Genomic DNA, 25,040 nt, shown 5'->3' with positions numbered 1-25,040 from the left:
GTGTAGCCTTGGCTGTCCTGGACTCACTTTGTAGACCAGGCTGGCCTCCCAACTCACAGCGATCTACCAGCCTCCGCCTCCCAAGTACTGGGATTAATGGCGTGCGCTACCACGCCTGGCCCTTTTAGGGTTTTTTAATGGCAATGGTATTTTTGTTTCTGTTTGGAGGCTGGAGGGTAGGATATGGAGGTTTTCTTGTTTTTGTTTAAGATAGTCTATTAATCCAGGTGATCTTCAAACTCACTTTATAGTCCAGGCTGGCCTCAAACTCACAGAGATCTGCCTGCCTCTGCCTCCTGAGCACTGGGATTAAAGGAGTGCACCACTACACCTAGTGTGTTTATTTCTACTTAGTGATTAGTTTGTTTGTTGAGATAGCATCTCACTTTGTATTCATGAACTTGCTATGTATACCAAGTTGGCCTCAAACTTCAGAATCCTCCTGCCTCAGCCATCTGTGTGCTGAGATTATAAGAGTACACCACTACACCCAGCTAGCCTTATCTATTTTTATTTTTTAATTATATTTGTATAACTTTACGTGCATGAGTATTTTGCTTTCATGTATATCTGTGTACCACATGTTTGCCTGATGCCCAGCAGGATCCAAAGGGGATGCCAGATCCTCTGGAACCTGTAGTTACAAATGTTTATGAGCCATCGTGTGGTGGCTAGGAACTGAACTTGGGTCCTCTGGAAGAACAGTCACTGCTCTGAACCACTGAGCCATGTCTTCAGGCCTGACCCTGGCTATTTTAAGTAGTGAATGCTGTGGACTGACCCTCCTTTTGGTTGTATTGGAAGAGCAGACGACTGTTACCTGGCTATAGCTGTATGGTGTCCCTGTCTCTCTGCTCACTCAGCCAGCCCCAGCATCCAGCTGCTCTTCTGGAATTTGTTTTAGGGTCCTTATGTGCTTTCATTATATCTACTTGCTAAGCTGATTCATAAATGTTTTTCTATTAATTATTGTATTAAATTTTTTCATAACATTTTCCCATTATTTTCTTTTCGTATTATTTTCTCTGATAATTTTTATACACAGTATGATATGTGATACCCTTGTAAAAGCATTACATATACACATATACACCCACATACCTACCCACCTACATGCACACATACATATACACACCCATACCCCTACACACCTACATGAACATATACACATACACACACACCCCTACACACATACATGCACACATACATATACACACCTGCACTTTTACATACCTGCATGCACACATACACACCCAAACCCTACACACCTACATGTATACATATATACTCACACCCCTACACACCTACATGCACACATACACACCCACACCCCTACTCACTTACATGCACACATACATATACACACCCGCACCCCTACACACCTACATGCACATATACATATACACACCCGCACCCCTACACACCTACATGCACACATACATATACACACCCATACCCCTACACACCTACATGCACACATACATACACACCTGCACCTCTACACATCTACATGTACACATACACACCTACATGTATACATATATACTCACACCCCTACACACCTTCATGCGCACATACACACCCCACCCCTACTTACCTACATGTACACATACATACACACACCCGCACCCCTACACACCTACACACATACATACATATACACACTTAGACCCCTACACACCTACATGCACACATACATATAGCAATATAGTAATGACTTTAAACGACCTAGGAAGAAGGGCCGAGGATGTGGCTTTGTTGATAGGATGGTTGCTCAGCATACATGAAATCCTGTGTTCAATCCCCAGCACTGCATAAGCCAAGTGTGGTGGCACCTGCCTTTAATCCCAGCACTTGAGAATTGGAGGCAGGAGAATCAGGAGTTAAAAGCCATCCTCACCTATGTACTAAATTTGATGCCATTTTGGGATATGAGAGTCTACCTCACAAAGGAAAAAGCCAAGAAAAAAATTTTAGGAACCACTACTAGTCAACAAATTATGATTAGGTATTTCTAAAATAGTAATAAGAATAAAACCTAACATTTATTGTGCAGTTACTATATGCTAGATCAGTGGCTCTCAGCCTTCCTAATGCTGCAGCCCCTTAATACAGTTCCTCATGCTGTGGTGACCCCCCAACCATATAATTATTTTGTTGCTACTTCATAACTGTAAATTTGCTGCTGTTAAGTATCCTAGTGTAGGGGCTGGAGAGATGGCTCAGCGGTTAAGAGCACTGACTGTTCTTCCAGAGGTCCTGAGTTCAATTCCCAGCAACCACATGGTGGCTCACAACCATCTATGATGTTATCTGATGCCCTCTTCTGGCCTGCAGGTGTACATGTAGGCAGAGCATTGTATATATAATAATAAATACATTTTTAAAAAAAGAATCATAGTGTAAACATCTATGTTATCTGATGGCCTTAGGTGACCCTATGGTTGAAAACTGCTATGTTAGATACGTTCTTAATTATCCAAACTCAGTAGCTGATATTGCAATTACAGAAGTTAAACGGCCTGGCCAAAGACCCTCCCAGTAGATGACAAAGGGTATCCCAGGGCTCAGTGACCAAGCCATCACCACTGAACATAATTACTTCTACATATAAATCTTTGACTTATGGCGTCTCCCTCAGTGTCCTCACCATGTCACATAGGCACCTGATACATAGGCACAGCTCCAGAAGTATGTGTTGAACAAACAAATAGATGACACCAGGGCCCAGCTTAACAACTCTGTGTGCTGCTGCCTCCGTTTAAGTCAACTTCTATAGTATTTTCAGAAATTTTTCTGCTTTTGAAGCAAATTTAGTGTAAAACCTTTTTGGTGTTACTCATGAGCTTAGTTCCAGCAGAGGCATGTTCATAACAGGGGACTTCAGTGGGACCCAGGCTTGCAGGGACAGATGCACTGACTCAAAAGAACCAGAAGGACCAACACGTCCCCTCCCCATGCCACCACCATAAATGGGGCCATCAGCCTGCTACCAGCACACTTACGTGATGAGCAGAGCCATAATGAGTCTAAGAGACCTGGGGGGTGGGTGCGTGTGTGTGCCCAAAGTGTAGTCTCTGCCTCTTGTCCCCCTAGTGACAAATGACAGTGCCTTCATCCAGAGCCCCTTATCTTCTGCACCAGGCAGGTGATTTTCTGGCTCCTGTTTTATTTATTTAATTTTGGTTTATTTTTGCTCATTACAGCATCCCAGGCCCTTTGCTTTCAGGGTCCTCTTTGGGAAGACTGTCCTTTTGGGCAAATAATTGGACTTTCCCTTTTTCTGTTCCTCTAGCAGTTGATATGTAGGTCTATGAGGAGAGAGTTGAAGCCTCATGACAGAAGTTTACACACAGAATTAATCACACACAGTGGGATGCATGCCCTACCCCTTGACTCTGGTATAGAACTGGTTGGTCCCTTCTGGATTTTTAGGTCACAGGAAAGCTGTGTTCCTAAAGTCCATGGGTCTTGGTGTTTGACCCTTGTGAAGCTCCTCCTTGGCTCAATCTCAGGACTCTGCTAGCCTCTGGACCTCATCTCTACAAGTCACCCCAGGACTCACCCCTGCAGGTCATGGCCTTGGGCCCATATCTGTATCTTGCCAACTACTCTTCACCATTTCTCCTCAGGGGCCACCTTGGCCTCAGACTCCTGTGAGAGGTCTTGCCTGGGAAGCAGCATCTTGCCCAGCGCCACATCTGCCTTCAGGGCTCACAGAGGGATGTCTGCAGTGTTTCCCCCATGCCCTCAGAGCCTGGTGTCTGACCCTTAGCTCCCCTCTCTTCCTCCTTTCCTTCCTTCCCACTCTTCTGCCTTTCCTCGGTGAATTTACTTGATATCCTGTCTTTTCCTGGACAGTCACCTATGTCCTTATCTTAGATGGTTGCTGGCTATTCAGGAAGGGAGAGGGTGGGACAAATGTAGGTGAAAGATGGCCTATTTCCATTTCTGAAGCAATTGTCTGTGTTATATATAGACTGTGGGTAGCACCCTCAAGGGAACAAAGCCAGCAAAGGTGCTGAGAGCCCAGCAAAGGGGTCATGGAAAGCTTGCACCAGGAGAGCCAAAGGACAAACGCTGTTGGCACTGGCTGCTGAGTATCTAGACAGAAGGAACAAGAACCAACAGACAATAAGTAGATCTTTGTGGGGCTACTTGGCCACTATTAGAGAAGTGCAGAGGTGAGATTTCAGTCCCCAGATCATTGTGAAAGCAGCCCAGGGCTGGCCATCAGGAGTATTAGTCCCCTTCCACTGAGACGTGTCCATGCCTTCATCTAAAGCTTTCCTATAGGTCCTAAGCATGTGGGCCAACAGCAGGTAAGTGTTTGCTCCTAGCTGCAAATGGGAATATTGAAGGGAGATGAGAAAAACAAAGCTGAAGTGTTGACAGAGGCCAGTTACTAAATTCCAGTAACTGCAAGCCCAGGGAGCCCAGGAACTGCACAGCTCTGAGGTGGGACAGTGTCCAATGGAGGGACATCCTGTGGATGTGGGAATGCCCAGGCCTGACTCAGGTTAAAAGGCAATTAGAATAAGTAACCCTGCTGAAAGCGGTCCTGTCTGTGAGTCTGGGCTTGGTTTTTGAGGTGTTGGGAATGGAACCAGGGTAAAGCAGGTGCTAGCTATGTGCCCAGTGCTGTGCTGGATGCTGGCTAAACACATAGTGAAGATTTTGATATAGAGATGACTCAAACTCACCGTAGAAATTCCATCCAGGTAATTCGGCAGGTGAAAAGAGGAGGATCAAAGCCTGTCTGCTCGGAGAATCATCATAGCACCCTCTGGGAGTCTCTGCAAGTGCACACATACACACTCACGCATGCATGCGTGCACACATGCATCATTACACGAACCAGGTAATGTCCAGCTTGTACGTCGGAATCTGCACAGTGCTTGCCTCTGGTTGCCTGATAGGCACAGACACAGGCCTCCACTTATGGCAGTTGGTGTTTCCACCAGAAAATGCAGAGGGGTTTCATTTGAGTATTGACTCTAGAGAGCTGAGCTTTGCCAGGTGGTAGGGAAGAAAGCCACAAGTCCAGAGTCTATAAGCCCTGGGCTCCTGCCCACATAGTTACTAATAAAGGTGTCACTGTCACTTGTTGGCCTTCCTGTGTGGATAGAAAAGTGTCCTGGGACTTGGAAGCCCAGGAGTCACACAGCTCTGAGAGGAGGCCTCCTTCGCAGAGGCATTGCAGCTCCCAGGGGAGGGTATCCCCAGCTGTGTGGAAAGATCTCATGGCCTGTGGAGGAGATGGGAGAGTCGGGTCTTTTGTATATCGGTCAAATGTCTTCTTTACCAACAGAGATTACAGGCTTGAAAAGGCAAAGAAACTCTACCCCCAGGCCCTTGATCTTAGCTTGGACAGACAAGTTGGTAGAAGTATCCCCCAACACACAAAACAAGTCTTTACTTCTTTGCTCATTTCTTACAAAAACATCCCAGCCCTTCCCTAGTTGTTTACGATGCCAGTTTTATGATTTGCCAGAGTTACACAGAAGGCTTTAAATAGGTACTGTTTGATGAGCTCATCGCTCTCTGTGCACAGCAAGTCCTGCATTAGTGGCGGTGAGAGAAGACATCAGCTGAGCTGGGCTGGGTGGTCTGGACACAGGACTATTCAGGCAGCTCCTTGTTCCTGTTCAATAGATACGAACTTATCCAACCCTTCCAATGATTTAATCTCAGCGGGTTCTCATTTTAAAATGAGAAAATGGCTTTAACTAAGCCAGCACAAATAATGTAGACATTAAAACCTCGCTGGAGGACTTGGATGGTTTCTAGTTAAAAGGTCTTTGACTTGGTTACAGGTACTTGAGTCTCATTGAACAAATGGAGACTTTTTGGGTTTTATTTTTTAATCTTATAATCTTTGACCCATATCTGACTTTTAACTCAGAGATGAGACAAGTCCCCTGTGAGTGGGATGGGATGGGATGGTCCTTGGGTTTCTGTTAGTCTAAGATGATGATAGATGTGGACACAGGACAGGCCTCGGTGTGTTGGCTCACACACATGGAGGCTTCAGACCATGGCTGGCTGCCCGTGCTCTGTGGCCTGTGCTGAGGCAACCAGCACTTCACAGCAGGATCAGTGGAGCCAGAGGACGCTGCTCACCTCACGGCTGCTGGGAACCAAGAGGCCAGGTTTCTACATCCTATCTGAGATCACATCACCCCCGTGACATGAGACCTCCCACTAGATCCAGCTCTTCTAAGCATCCAGCACCTTCTAATGGTGCCACAGACTGGCGACACAGCCTCTCACACATAGGTGCTGGGTGTTTTGTACCCAGACTATAGCAGGTGGCTCAGCTGTCCACCATAGAACCGAGAGCCGAGGCCCGACGTGGTGAAGGGCAGAAGTGTGTACAGGAGAGGGAGGGCTGTGGTCAGCTGGAGCAGGGTTCCTTTTCCCTACATAGAATGTTTATTTCCACACACTTAAATAAGGCTGAGAAAGAGTAGGCGTGGCATACCACAGTGAGCAGGTGTAGCTCTTCCAGGGTGAAGGGTGCCAGACTCATCGTTGATTGATGCTTTGATTCTTCCAGGGTACGCAAAAAATCTGCCTTCCCTACAGTCCCACAAAAACGCTGTCTGTGAAGTCCATCTTAAGGTGAGTACTCAGGGCCAGAGGCCCACAAGTTGGAGGCCTGTATGGATTTGTGTGCTCCTGGGGCCCTCGTGCAGTCGTGTTCCATGAGCGGCACGCCAGGCACTTTGTCAAGCCGGGAGCTCCCTCCCAGAGTCGTCAAGGCAGCCCCACCTGGCAAGTGATGAAATTGAGGTGCAGAGAAGGAAAGCCAGGGTCCCGCAGCCAGCATCCTGCCTGTTGGGTTATGGATCCCAGGCATCTCTCTATGCTGCATTCTTTGCATGCTGCTATGTTTTTTTTTCTTGTGTTCACTTGGATACTCTAGCTTTAGAAAGAAAATCAAGAAATCATTTTCATTTTATTTTCATACTTTGAAATAGAAACTCAGATGTCAGCAGAGGCTCCCTGGAGCGGGGGTGCTTTATTCTTCACTGAGCAGTGGCGAGTGAAAAGAGCGGTACATCTGGCTCCTGCCCTGGCGTCCTACCTCCCTGTCATCTCTCTCCAGACCTAGGGAAAGCTGCCACCCAGATGGAGCCTGTCTCTCTGGCCTCAGATAAGATATTGCACCCTACAGACAATAGCTTCTTTGTCCGCCACTACTGCAGCTTTCCCAGCATTTTCTCAATGACTCTAACTCAGCTGCATGAAGCTGACCTACAGTTGCCTCCATGCCATGATGAGGAGTCAGGGTAAACCACAAGACTTAAGCCTGGGCTCTATGGCTCTGGGGTTTGGAGGTAAACGGTATTATATACATAATATGAAATTGTCAATGACAGAACAATAAATAAGTCAAAAACAATGTGAGAGATAAGCGAGGATGCTTGAAAGAGATGTCCCCAATGACTGCCGCTCTCTCTCTGCATGAGTGTTCTGAGGGGACAGTCACACCTGGCAGTTGGTGACATTGGGGGATTCGCTCATTCTTCCCTCACTTGTTGTCAGGTGCTTCAGAGACTCCACCATGGTTTTTCTAGACAATATTGTCTACCTGCTCCAGAGAACTGTGCCTTACTCCCTGTTGCTTCAGTCCCGACCTCAGTGGCTCACTCTGTCTGCTCTGTTTCAGTGCCATGAACCTGGACAAGTTTGAAAAAGGCCCTAGAGAAATTTTTCATCCCGAGATACAAAAGGTAAAGGAAGCTATAGGGCTTCATAACTTATTGCGTGGATTCAACCTCACCTTGCCAGGACAGTAGGGCAAGCTAGTCTGCCTAGGGAGAAGGAAATATGACATTGTAATCAGGGTCAAATTGTCACTAATATATATATTAGTGATATATATATCACTAATCAGTTGGACCCCTGCCATGCAGCTATAATTAATTTAGCTTTGAAAACTTAGAAACTGTAGCCATCCTCACTAGGATGGTAGTCAACACTGGCAAGGCTGAGCTTTAAGGAGGTGGGTTGTGCTGGAGCTGGAAGGCAAGGAGGAAGCTGGAGAGGCAGGCTGGAGCTGTGTTTAGGAGGCAGCAGGGATCTGTGAGCAGAGTGAGGCAAATGAGTTCACTTGTGGGGGAAATAGCTCAAATGTGGGGAACTGATCAGAGCATAAACATTTTTTTTTCTGTATACCTTTAAGGTAAGCTTTCAAACTGAGGCCATTCATTGCCTATGACTTAGCTTAACACAGACATACAGAGCTGAATATTCTTGTGCCTTTGCTTTCATTTAATTTGTAAAATGCTATTTGTTTGATTATGGGGACCAGGATGGTAGAAGGAAAGAACTGACTTCTGCAAGTTGTCCTGATTTCCACATGTGCTCCAAAGTACCTGTGTGCATCTTACACACGCACACGCCAACTAAATAAGGCAAAAACAGGCAAATAAGGGGCTGAAGAGACGGCTCAGAGGTTAAGAGCACCGACTGCTCTTCCAGAGGTCCTGAGTTCAATTTCCAGCAACCACATGGTGGCTCACAACCATCTGTACTGGGATCTGATGCCCTCTTCTGGCCTGCAGGTGTACATGCAGGCAGAGCACAAATAAATAAATAAAATACATCTTTAAAAAAATAAGCAAACAAATAGTATTTGTACCCTGATAGAATAAACTCAGGCAAAAAAATAGTGTGTTAGATTAAACTAAGCAAATTTAAGCGATGCTGTGCTTAAAGTGACTATGGCAACATTAAAAACAAGTTCAAATTATAGATATATTAGTAGCAGTATGTGTTTAGTACGTCATAATACAACTTGGATTTTTTTTTAAATACAGGCTATCACCACATGGCCAAGGCAACCCTAGAACTCACTCTGTAACTCAGGTTGACCTCAAGCTCGTGTTTTTCCTGTGTTAGCCTGTGGGGTGCTGAGAGTAACAGGCATGCACCCCCACATCAGGCTATGAGAACATTCCTAGTTCTTTCCTTCCAATTACCACTACTAGCCCCACTCAAGAGACCCTATCCCAAAGACCTGGGGGAACTCTCTGTGGTGCCCTGTCTCTCGGCTGCTGTGCTAGCCCACCCCAGCTGCCTCTCTCCACAGAGTACGGATGGCCAGACGAGAGTCAGCCTGCCCGTTGAGGTCACCATTCTGTGCCTGCTTTCTATCAAAAAGCTATTTCATGCTCTCCTATAATTGTGTTTCTGCTTTTTTCCCCCTCAGCAAGGAACGCTCATGAGCCTTCCTGGCCAGTCCCCAACAGTCACGACATCAGGGCTGCCGCCCAGCTTCTGCACATGACCGTTAGAAACCTGACAGTCAGGGACCCACAGGGTGATAGAAGCCGAACCAACCTCATTATGAGCAGGAATGTGGCTGGTCCTATTAAAATGATTCCACTCTGCTTCTGCTTGCTACGATGCAGTGACATTTTTCTTAACCAAAATCCGTCTAGGAGCAATGTGTGTGATTAGTTGGCTTTAGGAAGTGGGAAAGTGGGCATCTGTGCACTATCTTCCTGCCTCTCCATCGCTGCTGATTCTAGGTAGCTGGAGCTAACTTTGCTGATGGCCAGGGATCATATAAAAACCAGAGCTAAATCTGAATGTTTAAAGCATTTCTTGTTTTGTCTTATTTTTAAGTACATGTAAAATTGTGCACTCTTTTTGTTTGTTTGTTTTTGTTTTTCGAGACAGGGTATCTCTGTGTAGCTCTGCAGTCCTGGACTTACTTTGTAGACCAGGCTGGCCTCGAACTCACAGCGATCTGCCTGCCTCTGCCTCCTGAGTACTGGGATTAAAGGCGTGCGCCACCACTGCCTGACAAATCATGCACTCATAAATCTAATGTTTGTTTTATTTTTTTAAAGATTTATTTATTATGTATATAATGTTCCTCCTGACTGTACACCTGCATGCCAGAAGGGGGCACCATATCTCATAGATGGTTGTGAGCCACCATGTGGTTGCTGGCAATTGAACTCAGGACCTCTGGAAGAGCAGTGTTCCTAACCTCTGAGCCATCTCTCCAGCCCCCATGTTTGTTTTATTTAACTTAATATTAGCAACAAACTAGTGATCAGAATCCAAACTCCACAAAGACCAAACCAGGAGCTGGCACAAGTTTGAAGACTGATTTCAGATCCCAGAGCCCACTTAAAGCAGTAGCCATAATTCCAGTACTCCTGCAGCAAAAGGAAAGACAGGAAGTCTTCGGAGGCCTGTGGGCCAGCTAGCCTGCCACACACAGTAGAAAACAATAAGACACTCAGCATCAGACTGCGTGGAATGTGAGAACCACCACCACAGCTTGTCTTCTGACATCCACATATGATCTATGGCACATACATACATACATACATACATACATACATACATACATACACACACACACACACAAACATGTATACACAGACACAAAAATCCATCAATAGAACTATATTAAGAAACACTAAAAAATAAAAAATAATTTTTAAAAAAAGGAACACCATTGTTGACATAAAATAGACCTCCCAAGCTAAATTTAAAAATTGGAAAACAACAAAAAGAGACCTAGTTGGTACTCACAAATCCAGAAATGAGAGGTTTTTTAATTTTTGAAACCTGGCAAGTGGGACATTAGTAGACCACAATGCCTGTTAGGAGAACCCACTTATAAACAGATAGAATCCAAAACAAGGAAGCTGCAAAGGAAATGTGACCTGGCAGCCTGTGGCCTCTCTCCTGCCACCAGGGCTGAATGCTGGGACCCTGGAGACGCCTGGCACAAGGCTACTCCCACAGTCCAGCCACTGAGGAAAGCCCTCTTACCAGACCAGGGACTGGTAGCAAAATGCCCCAGTTCTAACCGCGCTGGACTAAAGGCAGTTGGAAAGTCCCCCTTGTCTCATTCACCATAACTGTGCCCTTGCAGGCATCAGAAGAACCAGGCCCCGTGACCTTAACCCAGGCCCTGCTGAATCTCCAGCTCCTTGCCTGCAGTTCTGGAACGACTAGTCTGCATGGCAGGGTGGTTGAGAGCAAAGGAAATCATGGAAGAGAATATTTTGCAATGAAGTGTGTAATGACATACAAATATGAAGTGTGTCTGTCCCAAAGTATAAGACACACAGCTGCTTTATTTTCCCCCCAGGATTCAGATGGCTGAGTTCTGAACGGAAGAGCCCTTTTGTTCCAAAAATGGAGGATGTTGTGTGCCTCGCATACTTCTTTAGGAATTGCCAGCATCCCAGTTGACAGGGAAGATGAGGGTCCCTTAGCCTCTTCTACCTCTATCCTGGTCCTCTTCCCTCTGTTGTCGCTGGCAGCCATGGCTTTCCTGGATCCACCTTCCCTACTACATTCACCCAGGGATACTTATCAGAGCCTTTGGCCTTGGTATCTGTTTGCCAACATCTTCAGACATTTATTATGAAGTAACTGAGCGTGAGAAAGGAAGGTGACCCAAGGTTGTGTGAGAGGCATCGCCCATGCTCATCCTGTCGTTCTCCATTGTGATGTGCACTGGGTAAGATACTGGTTACCCTTGAGCCTTGGGTAAGGAATAGACACAGATAGATCAAATAATTTGTACATAAGTGTATTTGCAGGGAGCTGAGTGAGGACTCGAAGCCAGGACTCTTTAGGGTCACCACTGGTCCATGCTGATCTCAGGAGAGGGACCAGCTGGACCACCATCTTGATCCTTGCTATCAGCCTTTGACACTGGTGTTTAATTCTCTATGTCTCGATTATCTGCTTACTAAAGGGGTGTTTTCTAGAAGCAGTAAGTGTGCATTGGTTTAGGAAGGGGTGAGCAATAGTACCTATCAGAGACTTTTCTGAGAGATGTGTGGCCCAGCCGGAGTTTTCTTTTCTGTTCTTGTTTACTTTTGTTTTCATTTCCCTTGAAGAGAGAGCCCATAACCAACTTCTATTATTTCCAAAATGTCATAATATCACATTGTGTGAGTATGTAAAGGTTGGCTTTCACCGAAATCCAGTATTTACCATGATGTATAAAGTGTAACTTCTGAATTTTTGCTTGACAGGACTTGCTGGTTCTGGAAGAGCAAGAGGTAAGTAGTTTGGAACATATTTGTTCTCTGCCCCTTACAGCCGGTGTCAGCCCCCTTCACTGTGAACTCAGCCTTCTCCCTGAGCCAGACTTCTGTGCGTTTGCAGTGTGAGCTTGTTCTCACAAAGAGGCCTCACTGAGGGGGCTTTCCAAGGTCGCCTGCAGAGTTCTCCAGACAGCTAGCTATAAATAGACAAGCGTACTCCAATTCGCATACATACATGAATATATTGTAAGGAGGTGCTCGTTTCCATCCAAGTAGGGTGTCTGTACAGTAGCTACACACTCTCCCGATACTAGATGCCAAAGGTGTCTGCGTGCTTCATTCCGTTACCCCCATTTTAAGTGTGTGTGTGTGAGTGTGTGTACGTGTGTGTGCATGCATGTTCATGTGTGTGTGTGTGTGTGTGTGTGAGAGAGAGAGAGAGAGAGAGAGAGAGAGAGAGAGAGAGAGAGAGGGAGGGAGGGAGGGAGGGAGGATGGGGGCAGAGATTTAGCATGTTATCAGTAGGTACCTGAGTAGGGAAATGATGGTTTGTACGTATTACCCATAAAGAACTGGAAATATCACTTGTCTAGTTGCTTGGGTGAAACCTGATCAAATCCTACCTCCTCCTTATCCCTGATACCCCAAGCCTAAGCCATCACCTCCCCTAGTTGACAAATCTTTATCAAATGTCCTGAACTCAGATGTGCATCAGTGTGTCTGTCATGAGCACCAGCTTCACTTCTGGCCAGATGTCTATCTCTCAGCTCTGTCTCCTTCCTCAGGGGATGTTTGCTTGGAGAGGGCAGTGTCCCTTGTTGGTGACTTGGGAGGGTGAGCAGAGGGCATCATTCATCAGAGCAGTTCTGAGAGATGAGTGGCCCAAGCTCCTCCACCGCTCCTCAGCTAGAATCACTCGGGAACACCGTTCATCCTAGTCCATCCTAGTGATAAACTAGGAGTTGTGACAATGGGCAGGAAAAATGAACAAATAAAAACTTAGTGATGTTCCTGAAAAGTTAGCTACTTAGTAGAATGAAATTGATGACCTGAAACCCATGTTTTATTCACTCACAACTGCACAGACAGGCATCTCCACAAGCGATATGGCGCCCTGTGCTGTAATACACACAGGGAAGCCATGGAACCATGAACAGGCAGGATCCTATAAATACAGAAGATGGTCTGTCTTGGTCAGGGTTATTATTGCTGTGGTAAACACCATGACCAGAAGCAACTCGGGAAGGAAAGGGTTTGTTTGGCTTACACTTCCCCATCACTGTTCTCACTGAAGGAAGTCAGGACAGGAACTCAGACAGGGCAGGAACCTGGAGGCAGGAGCTGATGCAGAGGCCGTGGAGGGGTGCTGTTTATTATTGGCTTGCTCAGCCTGCTTTCTTATAGAACCCAGGACCACCTGCCCACAGTCACCAAGGGATGGGCCTGCTCCCACAATCACTAATTAAGAAAATGACTTACAGCCAGATCTTATGGATGTATTTTCTCAATTGAGGTTCCCTCCTTGCAGGTGACTCTAGCTGTGTCAAGTTGACATAACACTAGCCAGGACACTGTACAAGCAACAGCATCAAGGAACCAGCTGTGCTGTTTTGAATAAGGCCATCCTTTCTCAGGTCCAATGATCCTTCTGGATTCGCTGCGACTTTCTGCTCAGATTTTGCTTTTCTCAGAAGGAATATAATTTGTAATATTAATTCCATAGATAAAATTAGGACTAGTGGCTAGAGAGGTGGCTTAGCAGTTAAAAGCACTGGCTACTCTTGTAGAAGACTTGGGTTCACAGTTTCTAGCACCCACACAGAGCCATCTGTAACTTGAATTTCAGGGAATCCAGTGCCCTTTTCAGGCCTCTGCAGGCACCAAGCACACATGTAGTACACATACATTCATGCAGGAAAACACATATACATATAAAATAAAAATATATCTTTTTAATTTAGAAATATTTTAACTTCTAAACAAATAGAAATGAAAAATGCAGCCTGTTTCTATGTCTGAGCCAGACTGTGTCTTGCAGAAATCAATGTCTGTAACCCTCCAACAGGCAGCTCCCTCCAGACTGAATGTGGGACCTGGAAAGCTCCCTGCATCCCTCAAAATGCAGTGCTTATGAAGCGCTGATGTGCGCTCAATGACTTATCCCAGTATGGGCCACGGGAGGCTGCAGCTCAGTGGTAGAGCATGGGCCTAGCGCACATGGTGGGGCCCTGGGTTCAGTTCCCAGCACCAGAAGGTGATAACTCTAAACAATTTGGTTTGATGGGGTAGCCGTAGTTCAAACCACCTCTCCTAAAATATGACACAGCTTCTTATGTTGACCGACACTTTGGCTTCTGAAAGTAGATGAATGCTTTCCGTTCATCCTGGGCATCGTCTGGGAAGCCTCAGGCACTGGGTTATTTCAATGGAGCCCTAGAAGTTTCAAGATCTTAAGACAACAGCAGATTTGCAGGAATTTCCACCTGAAGCAGAAAGTCTTATACAGTTTCTCATTTAACCTGACCTTGGAGTATAAAAATCTTCTGCCTGAGTACCTGCACACTCCCCATCCTGCTTCCTCCATGTCCCGTGACTGATAACATGCCTTACAACGCCAGCCCTCCCGGGGTCTCAGCCAGGGCACTGGAAGGATGCTGCCAGTCTCAGAACAACCCCATGGTGTTTCATCAAGTTTGGCCTCTGACATCTCTGCCTGTGCTCTCAGCTTTGCTCAGTGCAGACCTGTCCTGAGAACACTATGTCATGCTGTTGGCAAGAGTCAAAAGTCAAGAGACCCAGAGCCCAGCTCCACCTGGCCAACTCTTCCCTGGACCCCCCTCATCTGTGGACTGTGGGTCCTTTCTGGTCCTAATGAGCTGCTAATACACCCGATCCTTCTGTGCTACACTTTACTGTCCGTTGGCTCAGCTGGACCCGATCCTGGGCCTCCTGGAAGCCTCCCAGTTAGTTCCTTTTATCCACTGGTTTTTAGAGTCTATTTCCAGCAGCAAGAAAACCTCATGGAAATCTTTTTGGTGCAAACTTCCAAGCAAGATACCAGGCCTACTGAGCTGGAAACACTGGGTTGGGAGCCTGCAGTCTCCTAAGAAGCCCTTCAGGGCTCCCGGTGCCTTAAACCTGCAGACCAAGTATAGAGGGCCACTGCTTCTGTCTTTTCCTGGTTATTCCAAAAAGGCTGTCTGCTAGACTACAAATCGCTATGGTTGCTTTTTACGAGGATCCGAGAACAGAAGAGGTGCCAGCATCTTGGAGACATGTGATTGCTGTCATCACTCCAAAGGAGAAGAAGAAAAGTGATAGCCATAGAAGCCCACAGTAGGTAGAAGTCCCAGGCCAAATTACAGATTTGGGGCTGGAGAGATGGCTCAATGGTTAAGAGCAGTATGCTGTTCTTTCACAGAGCCAGAGTTAGGTTCCCAGCACCTTACATAACCTATAACTCCAGCTTAGGGGTTCCAACACCTCTGGCCTCCACAGGCACCTGTACCATGACACAGGCTGCCACACAGACACAGACAGACAGATAGACACACACACACACAAAAAAAAATTTAAAATAATAAAAATAAAACTTTACAAATCTACCCAAAACAGCCAGGCATGGTGGCACATCCCTTTAATCCCAGCACTCAGGAGGCAGAGTTAGGTAGATTGCTGTAAGTTCAAGGCCAGCCTGGTCTACAAAGCAAGTCCAGGACAGCCAAGGCTAACAGAGAGACTCTGTCTCAAAAAACCGGAAAAAAAAAACTATCCAAAAAGGGCTGCAGAGATGGCTCAGTGGTTAAAAGTACTAACTGCTCTTTGATCTGACACCCTCACTCAGACATACATGCAGACAAACCACCAATGCACATTTTTAAAAAAGATTTTTTAAAATCTACCCCAAAAGTGGCCACCTGATAAAAGTCAGTGCTTCCTGTCCACTTTGGCTGATTTTCTTGCTGCTTATGCACAGTCACTGGTCACATGTGCCCATCTTCTCCATTGTCGCCAGCCTTTCGCTCTTCCCTGCAGACTCAGTAATGAAGTGTGTGATCCTAGGGGGGACAGATAAGAACTGCGTGGGGACAGTCGTGTAAGGGAGCGAGCGGTGCTGTGGAGGGGCAGCGCTGAGAGGTGGCCTCTCTGGAAATTACCACCAGAGCCGAGGTTTGCCTGGTGGGGAGGAGCATCACCCCCCCAACCGGGGGGCGAGGTCTAGGTATTGGGTCAGGGAGAAGGCCCTCCCTATTTATGCATCCACGTAGAAAGCCACAGAAGGGTGTGTGTGTGTGCGTGTATCTCCCAGCTGTACGGGAGACAGACCAAAGTTTAGAAACGCAGTCTCAGATCTGGGCTTTCAGATTCTTTTCTTCCTTTCATCGTTGTGCGCATGTGCTGTGTGCATGTGTTGTGTGTGCATGTGTTGTGCGTGCATGTGTGGGTTCACATGCACACACAAATGGATGCCTTAGGTTGATGCCAAGACTCTTCCACTATCCGTCTTCTACCTTATTCACTGAGGCAGGCTCTCCTAGTCAAATGCAGAGCTAAGGATATTCTAATCAAATGCAGAGTTCCCTGATACATCCAATGTTGCTGGCCAGCTTGCTCTGGAAATGCCCTCTCTCTCCGCCTTCCTGGACTAGAAGGGCAGGTGCCTTGCTGTACCACCAGGCATTTATGTGGGCTCAGAGGATCTGAAGTCCAGTTCTCTAGTGTGTGTGGTGAGCACTTTAATCCCTGAGCCATGAGCCCAGGCTGGGTTTTCAGGCTGTTAGTTTCGCCATTCCACTTCTGAATCCCACGATTCTGTGTTGACGCCATCCCCTCCACCTCAGGCCCTGTCAACTAGCACCCTTGCTACCCACATCTTGACTGACCGACAGCTGTGTAATGTTGATATTCTTCCAACAATGGACTCTTATTATTAAGTTATTCAGACATACACAAAGCACAGAGAGTAATGCACAAATCCTCTGCCCAGATTAAGGGCAATATCTTTAAAAAACATAAAGTTGGGGGGCTAGAGAGATGGCTCAACAACTGAGAACAGGTAGTATTCTTGCAGAGAACCAAGATTCAGTTCACAGCACTCACAACTGCCCGTGACTCCAGCTCCACGGGAGCCAGTACTGTCTCCTGGCCTCTAAGGGCACCTGCCCTCCCTCGTGTGGTGACTATAACCACATACATACAACATGACAATGAATATGGCAACACATACAAGCACATAAGTAATAAGTCTTTAAAAAGTAGCAGCTGAGACCCTACTTCCTGCCCCCTGACTCCATCTCTCTGCCTTCCATGAAGCAGCTAGCATCACACATTGGCATCTTGTCACTTCCGCAGGGTCAGATTCGGTCTGTCCTCCGCAGAGCTGAGAATTATAAACTTAGACTGGGAACAGCCGCTGCTTGCTTGGCTGCCTTTGTCTTTCACTTGCACATCTGGACTTGTTCAGATTACATGTCTTCAGGAGCGGGGGAGTGAGCTTTCCCTATAAATTGCCCACAATTTCCATATCTATTTCTGGGAGAGCCTGCCAGACTTCAGCCTAAGACTGTTGTGCTCAGCTGAGTTACAGTTAGCCCCCCTGCTCTTCTGGGAACTGTTGCTGATGGGCGGATCAGACCATTGGGCCAGCCCCACGGGTGCCTGTGGCCATTGGTCAGCGGCACCATGGTGATCCTGCGTGGGCCTCGCTCCTCCTGAGGCCATGAGTAGTGAAATCACAAATGGATCAATTGATACAAAATGGATCACCCCATCTATAAGATGTTTGTAACCCTCAAAAAAAAATGAGTGACTCTTGTTAATATAGGTCAGGGTGGGGCCTAATGGTGTCCACAAATGGCAAACATCGTAGCTGATAACCACGTGTGCTTTTGTGAGAAAACTAACGTGTGTGCCTTTTGCTGTCTCCTTGTAAGGGCTCTGTGAATTTCAAGTTTGGGGTTCTTTTTGCCAAAGACGGGCAGCTCACAGACGACGAGATGTTCAGCAATGGTGAGCCTCTCCTGTGCACCCCTGCTGCGCCCTCCCCCCCCCCCCCCCGCCTTTCCCACAGCTGAAACCCAATGTCTGGTTGGCTTGGGAACTCCAATACCAGGGGGCGGTGGTGTACAGCTTTAGAAGGCAGCTCCTGACCGCTTTCACTCATTTGCTAAGTACTTTACATCTCCCAGCGTCCAACCAGTCCCTGCAGTGGGCCCTGGAGAGCACAGCCAGGGGTGGAGTGAGTTTGGAGAATCTGGTTTCTACAAAGTGCAAGATCTTTCCTTGCTGTTTCTGGTTGAGTGGCTATAAAGGCAGTATCCTCTTCCTGTATCTGTTAGCTTCCACGTTACAGCCCGGTCTGTCATTGGGCAGAGCAACAATAGCACTGTTGTTCTTCAACACTGCACGCCCCACATCTGGCTCATCTGGTTCTGTTTTCCTGCGCTCTGTTCCTGAGGATTGTACGTTGTCCTTATGGCCCCTAGGTAGAAGGCAGTGGAGCCTCATGTTTTGATGCTGTTTGCATCAACAGCACCTCACTGTCCATTGATTTCTTTACGGTTAGAAAATGAGGACCAGAGACCAGCGCTTCCCTCACTCTATGCCTTTTCTTGCAGAAATTGGAAGTGAAGCTTTTCAAAAATTTTTAAATCTCCTTGGTGATACCATCACTCTCAAGGGCTGGACAGGCTACCGTGGCGGTCTGGACACCAAAAGTAAGCCTGCCCCTTGTCAAAATCAGACAAATTCTGTTGCTTATACCCAAGAGAAGGGAATGTATGAGGCAGAAGCTCGAGAGAAGTAGAGATTATCCTCAGTATGACATGGGTCTCTGGGCACACAGCCTTGGACTCCATTGACTTTGTAAGACTGGTCAGCCCTTGGAGCCCACAGGAAGCACCATCTCCACTGACAGAGGACCATGTCTGTTGTGGAGACTTATAAGCTTCTACCACCTGGCAGCATAGCCACTAGTGCAGTTTGCCTCAGTGAGGGTCACAGAACAATACCTTACATCACAAGTCTCAATCAGCTGCATTTGCCAGTGAGCACCATCTGCACACCAGGACCGTGCTGGGCTCAACATGGTGGCTGCCTTGCTAGGAGCCGATCGGCCCCTGGACAGCACCCATCACGTGGGTAATGGTTATGAAATAGCTTGGCAGTCAGTGCTCACAGGATTCAGGAGGCATAGAGAGTGCCTCATGCACTTTGCCGACTCTGGGGATTAGAGAAGCCTCTCTGAGGGAACAAGGGAGTGATGAGTGGGAGCTGTTGGAGAGTCTTGAGAAAAGAATTTCAAACACGGAGCATCTGTAGAGTCCCCGAGGCAGGAAAGACTGTGGAGTGTTGTTTTGGAAGCTAAGAGAATATCTTTCTGCCTGGAAGGAGCAGAGGGGCCAAGGAGGTTGCAATACAGAATAGGGAAGGGAAGGGGGAGCCCTGCAGGGAGTTTGAGGTCCCCTGGCACGTCACTGAGAGGAGAGCAGTGAGGTCCCCTTAAAGCAACCCCATGGGGAAGATAATCTAGAGAGAGTGGCCCGGGAGCCCCTGGAGAAGCAGATTCCACAGGGGAACACCATGGCAGAGGGAACAGCAGGCTGGCAGGGAGACAAGCGCACAAATTCCAAAGCCTCTGAGGAAGGGGACCCGGGAGCCCATGGTATTGGAAAATGGTGATGAAGAGGAAGAAGGCGTCTTACCAGGTCCCTGGGTCCCTGGGTCCCTGGCCTGATGGGGCTGGTGGAGATCTGGGGCGCTGAAAGGGAAGCTTGGGGAGGTGGGAGGGGCTAGAGGGAGACTAGATGACAAGTGCAGACTCGAGTCCCTTAGGTCAGCTTCTATCTGATGGACATTTCCAGCATTTTCTTGTGTTTCTATGTCTGTGGTTTAGTTTGATCTCCAGTCAAGCCTCAAAGAAAGTCAGGCAGGTGGCACAAGGCCCGTCTAGCCGGTATGGGAGAGTTCCTGTCCAGGTGGCCTCACTGGGAGCCTTTCTTCCTGGCAGGCCACGCAGATTCGAAGCATAAAAGCAGTGTGTGAGGACCGCTGTGGAAAGGCCTTAGCAGCTCAGAGGTGGTGGGTGCGGCCCCAGCTTCCCTCCCACAAGCTTCCTCATGCGTGTGCTGGGCTCCTGAGCACCTGTGAGCTCATTGCCATGGTTGTAGCCTTCAGCCTCACTGTAGCGGTCCTGGCCGCTGCTGAGCGTCTCTGATAACCCAAAGCTGCCAGGTTAAGCGCTTTGCAGGGACCATCTTGCTGAGTCTTCCCTGTGTCCATTTTCAAGTTAAGAAACAGGATCAGAGAAAAGTAAGATGACTTATCAAAAGGAACATAGAGATCTGGGGAAATGGCTCCATTGATAAGTCCATGTCATGCCAGCACCCCTTTTAAAAGTGAGGACACATGCTTGCAATCCCGGCACTGGGGAGGTGGAGCTAAGAGGATTCCTGGGGCTTCCTAGCCAGCCAGTCAAGCCAAATCACTGAGCTCTAGGTTCAGAGAGAGAGTCTGCCTCAAATAGATAGGCACGCAGGCAGACAGACAGACAGACAGATGCATGTTAGGGAGATGGCTCAGTGAGTAAAGGTACTGGCTGCTCTTCCAGAGGACCTAGGTTCAATCCCCAGACCCACATGGCAGCTCACAACTGCCTGAAACTCCTGTTTCTAGGGCATCTGACGCCCTCTTTTGGATTCCGTGGGCACTGCATACACATGGTGCATAGACATACATGCACTCAAAATCATAAAATACAAATAAATAAATCTTTAAAAAAATAAGGGTTAGTCTTTGTTTTAATCCTCCAAGCTTTGGAATGACTTACACAACAATATATAACCAATATATTGCTTTAAACTAGTCAAACTTGAAGAAAAATAAGGTGGGACGCAATTGAAGAAGACTCCCCACATGTGTGCACATGCATACCAACACAAAGCAACATAGATTTCTAAATTAAATTATTAAAAAAGATAACGCCATTAAATTTGGGGAAGGAGAACTCGGGTCCTGGTCTGTCTACCTCCAGAGCCCGTGCCTTTAATTACCATACAGTTCCTCAGAAGCCTTACCTTGGTTTTGCGGGCATCACAGCTAAATCATCTTGTGTGAATTGTATTCTGGACCCACAGCCGCAGGACGGTGAGGGCTGCAGCCTGGGTGGCACCCCGTGTGAGGTAGAAAGTTGACCTCGGCTGACGTGCTCCTGCTCACCAATGCTGGCAAACCCAGATGGCCTTAGAGAATGTCCTGTGAAGTGCACGCTTTCAATCTGCATGCCCATGTAGACCTGTGCCCACTGACCCTGTTCTTGTGTTTTACAGATAACACCACAGGGATCCACTCAGTCTATACTGTGTACCAAGGGCATGAGGTCATGTTTCACGTTTCCACCATGTTGCCGTATTCCAAAGAGAACAGACAGCAGGTGCGTTTGCGAACACCGACCGTCAGAGGTGACCGAATGCGGGCTGGGCATTGGCGTGATCCGTGCAGTCAGAGATGAGGTGTGCTACTGTGAGCTCCACTTGAGTTACTGCTATCAATTCAGGCTGCTTTTAGTCTGTGTGTGAGCAGAAGGCAAGGCTAAGGAAGCCCATTGTTTCTGCCTCTGTCATCTTCAAGACAGGACCAGAGATAGCAGTGGCTCTGCGTTCACACACATGTATGTAGCCATACATACATGTGTGACTATGATTTCAAAGACATTAGTCTATGTTGCATTGCCATAACAAAATACCCGGGGCTGGTCACTTTATAAAGAAAAGTAGCTCAGGGTCATGTAGTTTCAAGAGCACTGGTATTTTCTGGCCTTTAGCGAGACCCTCATGGTGGTTATCATGTGCTACAGATGTAGAAGAAATCATATGGCAAGCAGGAATCATGAGAACTCCAGCTTAGGTTACAGACAGACCTAAGTGAACAAGAATGAACCCCCATGAGAAGAGCATTAACCCTCCCAAGACCTCACCGCTTCCCACTAGGCCCCCTCTTAAAGGCCCCACCAGCCCCTAGCAATGCCATGCTTCTAGCCCATGGAAGCAGGAGACCTGCTCAAACCACAAGGAGGCACCTTGCAGACTGTCCAGTATTTGATATGTCTTCTCCCTGAGACTTCCCAGTGTGCCTGTGGCCCTGTCAGAATGAGATTCTGGAACATGAAGGAAGTTGGCATGCCAGCTAGTTTTATACCAACGTGGCACAAACTAAGGTCATTTGAGAGGAGGGAGCTTCACCAGATTGCCCTGTGGTGCATTTTCTTGGTTGATAATTGATGGGGGCAGCTGCTCACTAGATGGTGTCGCCTCTGGGCTGATGGTACTAAAAGGACGTAGTCTAAGCAAGGCACGGGGAGCAAACACAAGCAGCACTCCTCCATTGCCTCTGCATCATCAGATGCATCATCAGATGACAGAGTGTGACAGTTGAAGGTAGAAATAAACTGTTTCCTCTCTAAGCTGATTTTGGTCAATGGTGTTTTGTCACAGCAAGAGAAATCCTGACTAAGACGGTTGGTTGTGTGGTGCTAGAAGTGGTTTCCAGATTGATGTGGAAGGTTCCCCAGGACTTTCTGCATGGGCACCTTATCCACCACAGAGGTTGGCCGTTTTCGGGAGAAAAATGTCAGCCTGTTGGAATGTAGACACAACAAAGCTATGGACTGCTGGGGCTGGTTTTGGTTTTAATGTGTATAAACATTTTGCCTGTGTATATATACACACTGTGCTATACACGCAGAGATCAGAGCAGGGAGTCTGAGTTCCTGGAGGTGAAGGGAGGGATGACTGTGAGCCACCATTGTGGGTGCTGGGAATTGAACCTAAGTCCTCTGCAAGAGCTCCTAACTGCTGAGCCATCTCCCCAGGCTCAGCTACTCGGTTTTGACTGGTGAGATTTGGGAAGTTATGCTTAGCCCGCATAAGATTCTTATCACATCATTATGCATTGAAAGAAGGCATCTGCATGAATAAATGCCACTGAGATAAGAGGACAGTTGTTCAGCAAAGAAATGCAAACTTAAAGGAGGCCAGAAAGGTTTTTTTGAGCACATAAAATTCTGATTCTAGTAAGAAGGAAAGGCGCACTGCAGATCAGTGCCGTAGGGTGGTGCTGCAGCACTGGGAGGTGGAGGAGGTATTTTGTGGGGAATGTTCAGGGAAGGAGGAAACAGCAAGTGCTGTTCTATATGGTGTCTCGTGGGCCATGGGACCATGGAAGCCTTGAACTTGTTCTTGTTTTAGGAGAGCTCTGGTCGGGGATGTTGAAACAGGAAGCACATGCACCCAAGGTGTGCTGTGTGCAAGATGTCTTCTCTGATTGGTTGAGAAGACCCAGGGCTCCACTGCTGCCTCTTCATAGCAGCTGGAGCTCTCAGGGTCTCAGGGTCATCTGAAAAGGATAGGCCATACTATCTTCTCTGCCATCCTGAATGCTCTTGACCTCTTCCATTTCGACAGTAGCATCTGAAAACTTACTCTGGGGGTTGGGGTTCAGGGGTGGAGTGCTTGTCTATGTGTGAGATGCTGGGTTCAAGCATCAACACCAACACCCCACATACAGCAAGTAAACAAGCTCCAGTGAAATGCCTGGCAGTGCTCTCCCCAACTCCCAGCATTCTCCAGTGCTGTTCACATCATATGACATGGAGCAGCAGCCCCGTGTGGATAAGCCATGTAGTGCAGTACATGCTCTTTCCATATTATTCACTGTTATGTGTATTCATGTGTGTGTGCCTGGGTGCATGTAAGTGTACCATGTGCATTCAGGAGCCCAGAAAGGTCAGAAGATGCACCCGTTTCATTGAACTGAAGTGACATATGCTTGTGAGCCACTACATGGGTGCTAGGAATTGAACTGCGAAAGCAGTCAGTGCTTTCAGCCATTGAGCCATCTCTCTAGCCCCAGTATATGGTCTTTAGACACTGACATCTAGTAGTTTTCATATTTTCAAGGGTTTGTGTTGTAGTGTATATCTTTGATTCATTTTGTTTGTTCATTTGTATTTGTTTAATTATGTGTATACCAGAAGAGAGCTGGAGATGGAAACATGGATTTTTATGAGCCACATGTGTCAGTGCTGGGAACCAAACCTGGGTCCTCTGCAAGAGCAGCATGCCCAATTACCCACTGAGCATCCCTGTTGTTGTTTTTGTAGAGACACAGTCTCAAGTAACTCAGACTGGCCTTGAACTCCTGCTCCTCCTGCCTACCTCCAGAGTGCTAGAGTGCTTCCTTACCTTTTATGTGTATGAGTGTTTTGCCTGTGTGTATATGTACACCACATGTATGCAGTGCTCACAGAGGAAAGAGGAAGGCATGGGATGCCCTGGAACTGGAATTGCACGCATTGTGAGCTGCCTGGTGTGGTGCTGGGAATCGAACTTGGGTCCTCTGCAAAAGCAGTGAGTCCTCTTAATGACTGGGCTATTTCTCAGGCCTGGTTAATCTATGTCTAATTCTTTGAGAAACCACTTACCATTTCCCGAGGGGCTACACCATTTCATGTTCCCGTCCGTAATACACAAAGGGCCTGGTTTCTCCTCACTCTGAGTGTGGATTTGTTATTTTACACTCTTCCTACTAGTTTGCAGTGGCTGCTCATGTTGGCTTGCTGCCTCCAGTACTGAGTGAGCCTGAGTATCTGCTCCTGTGTTTATTATACATTTACATATCTTCCTGAGAAATGTCCATTTGCTTTCTCTGCTGTTTGTTTAAATGAGTCATTGTTGTTATTGAACAGTGGAGACTCTGAGTATTCTGGATACTAACTTCTTACAAATGTTCATACATACTACTTCTCCTCATCACGCTGCATTTCCCTCTGGTATCCTTTGGTCCCTAGAGGTTCTGCTGTGATACACTCTCACTTATCTCTCTTTCTTCTGTTGTCTGTGCTTTTAGTGTTACCCAAGAAATCATTTGAATTCAACTGCACTCAGATGCTCTCTGCACCTTAGTTTTCTCATTGGCAAAATGGGAATATGTGCTATGACTCGGCCA

The 25,040-nt window shown here is 47.2% G+C and overlaps 1 protein-coding gene across 4 annotated transcripts in view; it reads left to right on the top strand.

Moving 5' to 3' along the window:
• GARNL3 (GTPase activating Rap/RanGAP domain like 3) overlaps positions 1–25,040 on the top strand; it is a 146,914-nt gene that overhangs the window by 78,862 nt on the left and 43,012 nt on the right. For 3 of the 4 annotated variants that reach the window (XM_084799369.1, XM_084799371.1, XM_084799370.1), the window contains 6 exons: positions 6,560–6,624; positions 7,676–7,739; positions 12,027–12,053; positions 17,972–18,047; positions 18,656–18,754; positions 21,365–21,468. In XM_084799369.1, coding sequence (XP_084655495.1) covers positions 6,560–6,624; positions 7,676–7,739; positions 12,027–12,053; positions 17,972–18,047; positions 18,656–18,754; positions 21,365–21,468 — 435 coding nt within the window. Of the gene's footprint in view, positions 1–4,721; positions 4,862–6,559; positions 6,625–7,675; positions 7,740–12,026; positions 12,054–17,971; positions 18,048–18,655; positions 18,755–21,364; positions 21,469–25,040 lie in introns of all 4 variants that reach the window. The other variant, XM_084799372.1, reaches the window with a different exon arrangement.

Source organism: Acomys minous (genome assembly GCF_964271855.1).
Source record: "Acomys minous genome assembly, chromosome: 10".
Lineage (NCBI taxonomy): Eukaryota > Metazoa > Chordata > Mammalia > Rodentia > Muridae > Acomys > Acomys minous.
Note: the sequence above shows the minus strand (reverse complement) of the source record. Positions and strands in the feature narration are given on the sequence as shown.